This window comes from Calidris pugnax, unplaced genomic scaffold (genome assembly GCF_001431845.1).
Source record: "Calidris pugnax isolate Ruff unplaced genomic scaffold, ASM143184v1 scaffold111, whole genome shotgun sequence".
In the NCBI taxonomy this organism is placed as follows: Eukaryota; Metazoa; Chordata; class Aves; order Charadriiformes; family Scolopacidae; genus Calidris; species Calidris pugnax.
In genome coordinates, this window is record NW_015090872.1 from 8,050,255 (window position 1) to 8,063,790 (window position 13,536).

A 13,536-nucleotide genomic window follows, 5' to 3' on the forward strand; every position below is an offset into this window, starting at 1 on the left:
AAAAAAAAAGAACACACACTATATTAAAGAAATAAAGGTCCTACAGTGTACTGAAATCCTAGAAAAGCAACTTCTGCATTTAAGGCCAAGGAAAGCCATAGAACTGAAAAAATATTTAGCTTTTTAGAAGAAATACAGAACTGAATATAGGAGTATCCAATAATCCTATGAATTTTAATCCCACTACAGGAAAATCTCATCAAAACATATAGGCCAAAGTAACATTACTAATATGGAGTGAAAGACAGATTAAATATAAATTTTAGCCTTCAAAACTTTATTGCATTTCCACTGGAAGACAAACAGATTCTTTTTTCCTCAACATCTCGTAAAAAGAATTTTTCCCTGTTTTTATTTTTCAGGACATAAAGGGGGGTTGTTGTTTGTTTAGACTTTAAACTCACCTCAGATTCATCCCCTTTCTCTCTATATGCTGTAGCAATACTGGTCTGAACAGCCTTAATCCAGGCCTGTCGCAGCTTCTCCGAGTCAGCCTGAAGCATGCAGCTCCTGTGACAAACACACGTGTACACGGATTCAGAGACCGACCAAGCAGCGAACATCAAGCAACACATTATTCAGTAAAATACAGACTCTTGAGAAAGTTTCTTGCTGTGACTACAAATACATTGTTTAATAGGCATCATCTGGGCAAATGGGCATAAACCCATTTGTTTTGAGATAAAGTAGCTGGCCCTTTATGGATTGAAAACTTCTTGTTTCAAAACTATTTGCAGATAATAGGACATAAAGACATGACTCTTCAAATAACGCAGAGAATGGCTTAGCTTCCTATTCCCTTTCTTTTTTTACTCCAAATTTTTCATTTTTGTATCCTCACATGCAATTTACCCCCTTGACAGTTGCACAAGATACAGGTATCAGTCCTTGATCACAGTTCAATCACTGAGATCAAGATAAAATTATTTTAAAACTCTCTGACAAAGCATGAGCTACTTTTCACACCAACAGTCAAAGGAAACAGGTCATGAAGTATAAAACTGTTCCAACACTTACGGGCTCCAGCAAGCAGGAGCAAAATGCATGCTAAAGTGAAGCACAACTGAGGATGCAAACATTAGGACAGCAGTCTATTAAGGAGTGGGGAGCACAGGTAACATCCGAAATGAAAAGCAGGTTGACCTTAGATCAAAATTTTTTAAGTGGTCTCATCTCAAAATCATGAATGAGAAATCAATGTCCTGTGCCCTGGCTGGGGGAGGACTGCCCCACTTCTCCAAAAATAACCAATGCACCACACTGCTAGAGCTGAAACTACCAAATAAAAACACTGTTCATTTAGTGCATTCTGAAATGCTATTTTACACTACTGAGACAACAACTTATTAATATGTTTCCCTCTCATTACATCAATCAGAAGTTTGGAGAAACTGAGATCTATTTTCTACATTATTAAGCAGCTTTGGTAGTCTCAGCTCCTGCTCACCCACAGCAGCTCCACAACCACAAGCCATTTATGCACAAGGCACAAGAATGCATGTTTACTTTCATGCCAGAAGAAAACTAAATACTAGGAACGCTTCTCACAGCATCACTTAATCTTTGCCAAAATTGCAGAAAACAGAATTGTTCAGATACTTTTCCTGTTTTGATCTATCCCAAGAGAAATGTTAATCTTGCACTTCAAGACAACTGAATGATTTTTTATATATATTTTTAAATAAATATGCTCTATCACTACTTCTTACTTTGTTGGAGAAACCACTTCAAAACAGAAACGTCTTTCTATGTCTTCACAGTGTTTAACTGTACAAAGCCGCAAATCTTCAACAACTACTGTGGGATTATCCTAAGAGACAAAAATTTAACAAAACAAGTCACATAGAAGACAGACAATAAAGTTGCTAATACTCCCAAATTATTTTTCATTTAATTCTATTTGCTTGTTTACACAAATTTTTCCTCCAAAAATAAAACTGTAAATAAGTGGAATCAGAGGTACTTAGAAAATATTTAGATAAATTTCAATGTTTTGTTATATTTTATGAAAACTGAATAGAAACGTTGGAGAATTCCTTTTTACCTACAACCCAATCTACTTAATAATTAACACTTTAAATGACAGTATCCAAGGAGTTCAAAGACACTTTCTAAGAGATGCAATTAGCTCACACATAAATCACAAAGATTGTACCAAATCAGCACTATTAAAAATGCCAATTGAAAAAAACCTATAAGCCAGATGCTGCGGTTTTGAAAATTTGATTCAATTAATAAGAATTCTATTCTAAGGTAACAGCATTTGAAAGGAGTGCTTTTGAAAAATAAAAAAGCAATTGGAATTCACAAACACAAAATGCCCAACTCAAATGTGCTCACACAAACTCAACCGTTTGTTTCCTTTCCAACCACAAAAACACAGACCCCTCACTGACAGCATCAGCTTACAAGGAACAGTCTCTCCATCCGGTCTGTTAACACTGGAGAGAAATAAGTTGTCATAAGCTCTAGACCTTTTTTTTTAAAATTATTTTTCCTTCTCCATACAGTTCTCTAATTTTTTCCAACACAAAGAACAGTTACAGCTTTGTGGTACAAAAGCAGACTCTAAAGCAGTAAAGAAAGGAGCAGAGGTCCAAATGCTGAACGACCCTACATTTCCAGTATGAAATACCCATAGACAGCATCCCTGACTGTTCTTAACAAATGCTTTCACACCTTCCCCCCTGCAAACTGCTACATGGGGTACGTGAACCTAGTAAGTAACCAGCGAGAGCAAGTCCTGAAAGAGTTAAACCCAAGTGCTCAGTGCTGCCAGCAAGTATGTACAAGCCCCTTTTGGGACCAAGGACTTTTAAAGCTCTTAATAAACCTTCTCTGCAAGAAGGTAACAAACCCCACAAAGAGGCAAATAAGGTACATGCCTCCAAGTCGCTGTGCAGGGATCTCAAAATCTGGAAGTGTAGCTCTTAGTCTCATTTTACAAAGGCAGAAACTAATTTAGAAAGTGCAATAGGTTGTTCAAGACCACCCAGGATGCCAGTGTCAGCACTGTTTCTCCTTCCCCTGACCCGTCAGGAAAACCATCACCTGCACCCCAAAACACACCAAGCCCCTTTCTGATACCTACCTTAAATTTCTTCTGGTACACGAGTTGGTTATTCTGTATTGAGAACCAGCGCCTACGCAAACAGAGAGACACCCAGAGGATACGTAACTGATTTTACAGAGCTTATTTGACCAAAACGTGCTAACGTACCGTCTACAGAGAGACCACAGGAAAGTGTTCACAAAAGAAATGCCGCGGTCAGTTTCGGCACGTATTTCGTGAGAATAATGAAAAAAGGGAAAGCAGAGACAAAACCGAAAAGATAGCAAGATTCAAATAATTTAAGTCCTAAACAAACACATTCGTGTTATGACAACATTAGTTAAGCTGTCACACAAAACATTTTCATTTCAAAGAACATTTGCTTCAGTATTTTAGCAGCAAGATACAATTTTAAGTAACTGGTAACACAAATTCAGATAGTTTGACTAACAGAAATACTTCAGCTATGTGAACTGCTCCCTCCTGAGATGTCTTTGAGAGTAGAACTAAGAAATAACTTACTGAGGCACTAAAAATACTACAGTGTTGCTATCCCACGTAAGTTTAATGTCTCTCTATACTTGGCATTGCTAAAAAATTTAGATGCTGAAATAAAAAGACTGCATACAAAACCAAAGAAAACCCATGAAAAACCTTTTAAGTAGGATCTTAACTTAAGCCTCACCTTTGTAGGAAAACATCAAATGAAAGATTTAATTAAGGCACCCTATAAAATCCAGAAGATAACGTAACACTTAACTCCTCTGAACTGTATCCTTCCTTATCAAAGTCACATTTCTGATAGGATACAATTCATACAGAATGGAAAGATAATTCATATTTTGGAAAAAAAATCATGACCACCTCAGATCTGTAACAGCTGTGTTTTATCAGACCACTGAATAAAAAAAAAAAACCCAGCAAATATAGCCAGCCCTTTCTAGCTCTTCTGGGGATGCACAAAACAAATGCTAACCCACCACCACTGGTTTTGAATGGACTAAAATGAAGAGAATATAAAAAAAAAATAATTCAGTCCTACAGTGGAATTTATACTTTTTTTTGTTTGGTTCAGGCTTGTAATATGAACCTGTGTTTATCTCAAATACCCCACTTAGACCACACATCACTTCTTTCTGCGCTGCCAATTAGTCTGAATGGTAACAGTATGCAGAAGACTGTATTGCAACAGATCATCTTATTCTCCGAAGGCTGTTGAACTTCAAGGTACAGTTTACTACAATTAGTAACAAAAGCTACATATATTTATTCAATCATCACAAGGCATTCATGAAAAGAAGCACACCAAGATTGTTAAGAAAAATTAAGATATACAGAAAAAGTTAGATTCAAATCAGAAAATCTAGTATTTGTTAGAAAAGTTAGTACTTAGTAGACAGATGAGATTCTACCTTTTAACAATAATCTTTTCAAATGTTGTGCAGATATATTTAATTTAAAAAAATAACAGGATCTTCTTTTAATAGTGGATTTCCAACATAATAACCATCTTTTTGGGCTAATAATTTTCTTTTTGAACAGAATAATGCAAAAAGTTACTTTTTCAATTTATTAACACCAGTAGTTTTTTAAAGGCATCACCTTCATCATCTATTTAAAAAAACAAAACAAAACACAGATGCACTAACTAAGCATCAAAGATGAGCCTAAGGCAGGTTATTGCTAATATTTAAACATAACTCAACAAAAGAGCAGACTAGAAAAGGAAAATAAACTGAGGCTTTCTTATGTGCTTGTTTTGAACATACCACCAAATAGAAAAACATGAAAATCAGTGCCAAAGTGATAAAAGAAAAAAAATAATAATGCAGCCTTGTCCCAAGGTAACGTGCAATGGAACAAATGCCTAATAACAGCCTTAGGTAGTGTAATTAACTTCATTAATGCAATGCTTTATTTGTTCTACAGATAAATATTTACAGAGTTACTAAAGTAAATGAGCTCCAATCTGATCAACTGCATGTAAGCGAGCACACAAATTGTAAGGCAAATTTGTGTCGTCTTTAAAGCCTAGTCTAGAAGATTTCAAAGTTTTCCAGCCCCTTTTTTTCTTAGTAGAGAAATTAAATCTGTTTGAGAGAACTTTCCAGTCCAGCCAAGAAGTGTGGGATTTTTGATTACTTTTTAAAGAATTTTTTATTGAACAAGATCAATAGTTTAGAAAGTAGTATAGCTTGCAGATCCCACTTTTGAAGTAGATGTCAATGGAAAATAAAATTAATACATTTTACTGTATGATTGAAAAAAAAAATAAAATCTAAGTGGCAGATTCACCTCCAACATGTCAGCACCACAGCAGTTTTATTCAGGGCAAAAACTTTGAGTTATATCATATTAACCAAGTATCATCAATAAACTCATGACTGTAGGAAAGAGAGGGCTGGGGCTCTACGGCAGTAACAGCCAGGAACTTGTGAGGTAGAACAGATGGACTGAAGGTGCTGTTGTTGGGTGCATCACGTCTACCCTGTCCTAAGAACTAACATTCATAAGCCTTTAGGCAACACGTGTGCACTAAGACCCAGCCATTATCTATGTTTCTGTAAATGTGTCATTATGTCAAAAATAGGTGAGAAGAATGGTGAAGGAGAAAACATACTTGGGGAATCTTAAACTAGTCCTCACTCAATAGTGCTTAAATATAGTTTTTTGGGTTTAGAAACTGTTTTCCATCATTTATACGTTTGCAATTCAAAAGAGTATTTGTTAAATAGGAAACAATACAAAAATCATTGAAAAACACTTCCAATTTTTGAAAATTGAGAGTAATGCCAAAAAGAAATATAAAATCTAAATTATTTGAGTTTTACATAAAAAAAAAAGAGAATCATGCTTATTGGTTCTCAAAAGGAAATGGTTTCCTTCACTACTTGCTATCAGCACGCAAATAGAACAGAGTGATTAAGAATGCACAACATTTAAAAGTTACATCTCTATTTCCAATGCAGTTGATAAGAAAAGTCTCACCAACTGCAACTGGAGAAAGTCAAAAAACTGATCTTGTACGCTCAGAAGTTTGAGTGCAGAAACTTTGCTTCAGTTCCTTTTTACCTAGAACTAGCTCAATCTTTCTTATTCTTTTAAAGGTGTTGAGCAGCAGGTACGCTGGCAACCCAGGCAGAATCCTTCTGTTATTTTCTTAGACTGAGCCACTTATACATCCATTGCAAGTAAACAAAATTAAATGCAGGGTTAATTAAGAGCTTTTTGCGTGCCAAGGAAACATTGGGAAGGTATAAAAGAAGCTGTTTGGTACCTGATGTGATCGGGCTTTTTCCTGTCATGTGAAAAAATGGGGTAGGATTAAAACATAAGGGAAAGGAGAAGGAGGAATGAAAAATGCAAAATGAGCAAAATAAGCAAAGAATTAGCATGATCTGAAAATACAGCAGAATTAAAAAGGAAAACATTTACAGCATCCAACCTAAATGCTACTCAGAACATACTAGTGTTTGATAAATACTTTTCTGCTATACATATTTATTCAGGCATATCTTTCTTCATTATATGGACTTTTTTTTCATTTGAATTTCTAGGAACCAAAACAACTTTCCACCTACTGCTCCACAATAACAAATGTACCTGATTTCAGTTCTTGATGCCTTAAGTGGTGTACGGTAAGATATTTCATTTACAGATAGACACATTCCAAAAATAGGTCTCCATACCTGTTACTGTAAGACTTCGCAGTATAAAGATATCATTGTGATTCCACTGAAGTATATTAACTGAAATACTTGTGTACATTATACACCATCCAGTAAATCACAATAAAAAGAGATTGCAAAATCTCCAGCTCTTTCAAAAGGCAGCAACACTGAACTGCAAATAGCTTGTGGTGTACTCTGTAACCTGCTCAAACACTATCTGTTTCTCAAGCCAGTGTCACCCAGAACTATCCCAAGAACAAGAAACTTGATCGAAAGCCCAAATAACTAAAGTCCTCAGACAATTGAACCCAAGCTGCTTGCTAGCCCAGGAAGAAACTACATCATCCTAGCAAGAAATTAGTTTGGATTGGAAACAAGTTTTCATTCATTAGAACAAATCTGTTCCCCTTCAAAGCGCTGCATTAGATGGGTTCCATCTTTTTCTCCCCCAGTAGCCAGACTTTTCCCAGCATAAACCAGCATGATGTCCGTGGATTCACTGACCAAGACATGTACACAGAAGCATCACAATTATCTAATTTGTTAGCTAGAATCATACTCATGTGTGCCAAACCCAGACAAAATTCATTGCACCATTTCCTTTTCTCTTATATTTTTAATGCTGGTAAGTACACACTAATAGTGGTAATTGCAATGACTTTTGGTGCCTTGCATTCAGTCTTAAAGGAGTATTTAAACAGGTGTAAAACCATCAAGATATCAATTGATATCAACAGAGGGACAAGATAAATACATACTACTACTGACAGCATGACAGCGCAATCAGCAATTCACAAGGAAGATCAGTGCCATCACCCTTGGTTCAGAACATCAGGAAATTCCAGTAGTTCTTTCTAGGCAAATTAATTCCCTCTTACGAAACAGATATTTCTCTAAGTGTTTAGATGTTTCCTCCTTTGCTATCTTATTTTTTTGTTTACACACAAAATGCAAAGACACAATCATAGAATTGCCCAGGCTGGAAGGGACCTCCAAAGGTCATCTAGTCCGACCTCCCCGCAGTCAGCAGGGACACCCCCAACTAGACCAGGTTGCCCAGGGCCTCGTCAAGCCTCTCCTTGAATATCTCCAGGGATGGGGCCTCAACCACCTCCCTGGGCAACCTGTTCCAGTGCTCCACTACCCTCACAGTAAAGAACCCCCTTCTAATCTCCAATCTAAATCTGTTCCCCTTATTGTTCCTCAATCCTTATTTGTACTCTACCTAATGACTAAAAAAACCACTCTCACCTTTAACATACAGTAAAATTTAATCAGTACTATCTCCCTGCAGCTGAAACAGAACACTACAGAAGTAAAGCATTCCATCAGTGAAAACAGGCAGCAGAAAGTGGCAATGACCACTTCAGTGCCTACAACGTAGCAAGCAGTTACAAATGTATTCAGAAATAAAAATAGGATAAAAATATTTCTTTAATTGAATGAAAAACAGGGCTAGATTCAAAAACTAATAGTTGTCTTCATTAAGATCTTAAATATATATTCTATGTCAGATAATAGCTGGAGTAGTTTCATAACAACTAGTAATGATTTAAGTACAAAATTAAAATGACTGATTCAGTTCCTAAATTGTATTTATAGATAGCATATCTAATGCTATTCTCTGCCTAATTCTGAAGTATCCCACTAGCCTATCAGTGAGATAAATTATCAAGAATTTAAAATTAAAAAGGCTAGAGGTTGAGCCTTATTGAATACTCCTGTGACAAACAGGAGAAAAATTATAAGCAAATATAAATTATATAATAAAAGTAGGTAGCTCTGACTCATTGCTGAGCTGTTTACCTTGGCTCTTTCAAATAACTTATTGTTTGGATATGTTTTTATTATAATTATATACGTTCAAACCTGTAACAACCTGAAAGAATGTCATTGTGGGTCTTGATTTAATTTTGACTTCGCTGTGTTTGTGTCCATTCAGATTTCCAACATACAGAAGTTAGTTCTAATTGAATCCTTCTCTGTAACCTTCTTAAGACACATGTACACTATTATCAGGTATGAAGCCACATGTAAGAAGAGATTTCCCAGCTACCTTCCAACACTCCTCTCCTGCTCCCCCCATCACCTCCCTACAGAGCGATGGCGTGATGCTATCCAAAAGAACACCACAGACTGAGCCAGAGTTTTGCCTTCAGTCACTTATCAAGAGGCTGCAGTCAGTCCTGCACAACACCTTACAAAAAGGACCCTTTCAGCCTGTTAAGAACTCAATAAAGGGCACTCTCCTGCTCCATTACTGCAGATTTTCCTCAGTGTGCTTACACTAACATTTTACTTCAGACCAGGAACGTGCTTCTGAAGCATATCTCCCGGTTTTCTCCCTTCACTGCCCTTTCTCTTGGAAAACTCTGAATTCTACATGGATGAAACGAACCCAGAAGGTACATTACAAAAGCAGACAGATAATGAGATCACAGGACCAGACCAGAAGTAGACCAAAGCAAAAATCCCTTACACTAGTTGCACGTGACTTGCTAATACAGATAGAGTCTTATTGACACCCAACAGCCCCTTGTCTGTGGATTTAAGTGAAGCAATCTCAATTTGTTATAGACCTGTGACGTTCCAAAGATGCTCAAGGAATTATAGAATAATTGAGGCTGGAAGGGACCACATATCCAAATGCACATTCTGGCCTTTGGAACACTTTGAATAGTTTAACAGCAGCACTGCTGCAAAAACGGCAGAGCATAAGATAGCAAGAAGAGCTCTATACCATAACAAATTGATTCAAGAACTGTATCCAACTATACTATATATGCTCCAGTTTATATAATATTTCATTTAAAAAAAACATGCACCCTTGGAAACGCAAAAGAAATTCTGTTCATGGAGAAAAATATTTAAGCAAAAGTAAAATATACATTGTTAGAAAGACATGGCTAACAATATACTTTGAATTCCCAACAGGATAAACAAAACTGTTACGCAGAAGTCGCTGCAAAGAATATGAATTGTGAAGCATAAAAATTCCATGCTGATCTTTCAGGAAAATAACTGGAGCCCTAGAGTACTTGAGTCCGTCACTGTGTCTCCCTGCCTCCAATGGCTATAGAACTTCCCTTTCACTTTATTTTCTACCATTTTGTTTCCCAGTTTTTCCCAGTTTCCCATTCATATAGCTTATGCAATACAATCCTAAGCATTGCTCTGTTTCAACCCTGAAGGAAGACCAAAATGCAATTACAGAGCCAGACTGTGCACACCATACAAAGGACTTCTCCAGACTAAGACATACTCTTAGAAAAAGGCTTGCAAACAATTAGGATAGAAAATAAGGAAAAGAATGGCTTTGAAGTGTCATCTCTATGTTAATTAACAATGTAGTCCAAGTGTTCTGTCAACACTGTGGAATCAGTGAGTTGCACAGATTTTAAGTCAGATCAGAATTTAGCATAACAAGCAGTATCTTAATAAGCTAGTAAATAGAAGTTCTGAATAATTACCTGTTCCAAGTCTTGAAGGCATTGCTGGCTCGCTTAAATAGATAGCCTTCCATAAAAATACCATTGGCTGCATCTACATTGTATTCTAGTTTAGTATCATCACTGGAATAATCCTAGTACAAAGGAACAAGACAAGAAAAAGACATTGCAGTTTCAAACAGAAATTCAAGTATGGGCAGTATTAATGTCAAAATGAGTAAACATTCAGGAATAAAGTGTTGCAAGCAAAACGTATTAGTCAAGCCATAACTCTCAGCTCCTGATTATTATTTTTTTTAAAAAAAGCATTTTTAGGAAATCAGAATGCTGATTTTTACTTTACCTGCACACAAGGGGAATTTCTTTCTCAGATATCGGTGACCTCTATGGCCAAGCAGAGGGCAAATATTACTGACAGAGCGTCTGATGCTTCAACTGTCTGCTCAAATGGTCTCACATATATTGCAAAGAAAGGGGACAGTAAGGTAGAAGAAAAGGGGCAGTGGGAATTAGGAGTCAAAACTGCAAAGCAATTGCAGCCTCCTGCAGACAACTGTGCAAAGCCAGTTGTGCTTTAGCATTTTCTTCAGCTCTGTCATCTTGACAAGCGAGCCGGATCAAAACTTAGAAGATAAGTAACCAAATAAAGAAGATGCTATCACTTATCTCTAAATGAAAGCTGTCAGGGTGCTGCTAATGATGACAAGAACATAGCAGTAATTTTTACTTTATGATCTTTGACAAGAACATGAATCTAGAAGTAGGACATGGGAATATACATTTCAATCAATCTAATAACAAATAATAACAGCTAATAACAGTTAATAACAGCTTTACAAGTTCTAGAATGGTTAACTGCTTCACATCTCCAGCAAAGATAAGAGCAGACTAAAGTAATACATGTGAATGAGTATTGGCTTTCATATCTCCTCTGAAACAGCATGGTCTCCTCCCAGGGAGCTAGGGAGCTCAGGTATCCAGTGAGTGGGAGGTTAACAGCTACTGGGAGTGCATGAAAAAGCACCCATAGAATTACATCATTTATCACAAGCTATGTGCAGAGAACAAATAATATGCATGCTATTATTTAATTTCACTGCTAGTAAGATATACCCTTAAAGTAGGCTAGCAACATATGGCTAGTCTAGTCTTCCCCTTAACTAGGGCAGAAGAGACATCGCTGCAAATTAGGTTTCAGAACAGAAGACAGAGGTTAAATACTGAAGTCTCAGGACATTTCAGGATGTCACTCTCCAATACCTTTAGCAGGTATTTTTTGCAAATTGCAAACATAACCTTTGTGTGAATACTATGTCAGTAAATTTCTGTTTTGTGCTTTGCTCCTTAAGGTTTTTTTCTATACATATGGGAAAAGAAGCTATACCAAAACCCCGCAAAAAACCCAGCTTCAAACCCAATACCATTAGTCCTATATAATATTCCAATCTGCATAACTTTTCTGTGCACACTATGTTTACTCTATACATACAGATGGTATGGTCCAATCCAAGGTTAATTAAACAAGACAGTGAAGAGGTTACAAATATCAAAAAGGGCCCTTTACACTTCCAGGCCAGCACAGGACTAAATTCCTTGAAATTACTTGTAGTGTTTTCAGCTATTAGCAATCTGAACAGGTTAACTAAATTTGAAATGTTAAATCTAGATTTTCATTGATTCACTGGCAGATCAGTGCAAAAGTAAGAGTTTCAAAAGAAAATGGAACTATTGTATCACTGTCATGTACTGATCTGAATAAACTTTTAAGTTGCAAATAAAAGCTTCTCAAAAGTCACAAGATTGGGCACTTAGTATTCAGCATTTAATACTTTTCATCTTCTGCCTGTTTTCTAGGTCAGAACATGCTGAACAATAAAGACTTCACGTACGCACAAACAAACAAATATCACAGTACAATTTTAATTTAGTATTTCACAACTTATATGACATACATTCTCGAAGTGTTAAAAGTCCTGGTTTTTTTCCTTAACCCCTCCAAAAAAAAGAGAAAACCCCTATAAGCACAGACTTAGACATGCTGATGTCACATTCTCTTCCCTCCCCAAAAAACTGATAAATCACTCTAACTTACCAGCTCCCAAACATAATGAAACCTGCTAAAGATTTGCATGTTCCTGCCTCAGCGAAGCCTGAGCTCCTTCTCTCATGAAAGACAATGTATGTTCCCTGAATCTTCTCTGTCACCAACTACTACGTAATCACATTTTCCTCCAGGTTTGGAGAACTGCTGCAGAAAATGAAACTGTCTTTTCTTTTTATGCTTTGAAGACATCCACAAGCATGACAGGAAAACTTCTTTGGATCATTTATCACGCTACATTCTCAGTCCAAATTGTCTAAAACACTGTGCCTTTCTCATGAAGTGCACTTAGTGTCATTTTGAATGGCCTCCCTGATTGACTTTCACCTTTATAGAGCACATAAAGACACAAGAGTATACAGACAAATGTTTAATTTTTTCCTAACTATGCATAGCAGATACCAACTGGGGGGCAACGAAGTAAAGCTTCCATACACTTTATGCATAAAACTTCATTGATAAAGCTGTAGTCAGGAAGAAGAGGAACAAACAAAAAACCCCAGACTTCATTTCAATTAAAAGGACAAAAGTAGAGAAAGGAACTAGAAAACAGTGTCCGATCTTGTAGTCTCTGCTACTTTATAATTAAAGAATAGGAGAAAAGCAGTCACATTATAGTTTATTTTTATCTTGGCTCACGGAAAAGTTTAGTGAATCACAAAAAATAACCAGGAGGTGGAGAGAAATACATCCATGTCTTTCCACTGTCCTGTACAAGAGAATCACATGTTAGACAATCCAGTCACTTTATGTGATTCAGAATTCCATATTACTTAAGCAAACACGCAGCTGATAAAGACTGAATTTTAAACAGCTTTTATTTACTAATTAGGTGTCAGTTGGGACTGAAGTGCATTCCACCTAATCAGAACTATGGAAATTAAGGCAGTATTATGAAAGTTACACTGAAGTGTTGTATTGCACAATTAATTCAGATCTGAAGGAAGGAATATCTCTAGCTTCTATCCTGATACACAATTTTCAAGGGTGGAGAGCTACTGGAATAAAAACACATACAAGAGGGTTATAGAAGTGAAGCACACAGCCTGCTTTCATGCCTTTTTTTTTGTTTTCCTTTAAGCGCCCATGAGGGAGAGCAAACCAACTGGCAATGGAAAAACAACTTTCATTTCCACAACTAATACTAATCTGGTGGGTCACAGGACACTTACTGTCCTTGACAGCATTTCAGTGAATTTTTTTTATACGAACTTATCAATTTACCACACGTAGTGGTTTCACTGCATAGCTTACGTGCCTTCT

General features: G+C 36.5%; 1 protein-coding gene across 1 annotated transcript in view; it reads right to left on the minus strand.

Annotated features, from left to right (window-relative positions):
* The window catches only part of ACAP2 (ArfGAP with coiled-coil, ankyrin repeat and PH domains 2), a 68,312-nt gene that overhangs the window by 16,764 nt on the left and 38,012 nt on the right, over positions 1–13,536 (minus strand). Inside the window, exons 10-13 of the mRNA XM_014945938.1 lie at positions 10,194–10,306; positions 3,092–3,143; positions 1,710–1,810; positions 405–510 (exon numbers count right to left, since the gene is read on the minus strand). Coding sequence (XP_014801424.1) covers positions 405–510; positions 1,710–1,810; positions 3,092–3,143; positions 10,194–10,306 — 372 coding nt within the window. The remainder of the gene's footprint in view (positions 1–404; positions 511–1,709; positions 1,811–3,091; positions 3,144–10,193; positions 10,307–13,536) is intronic.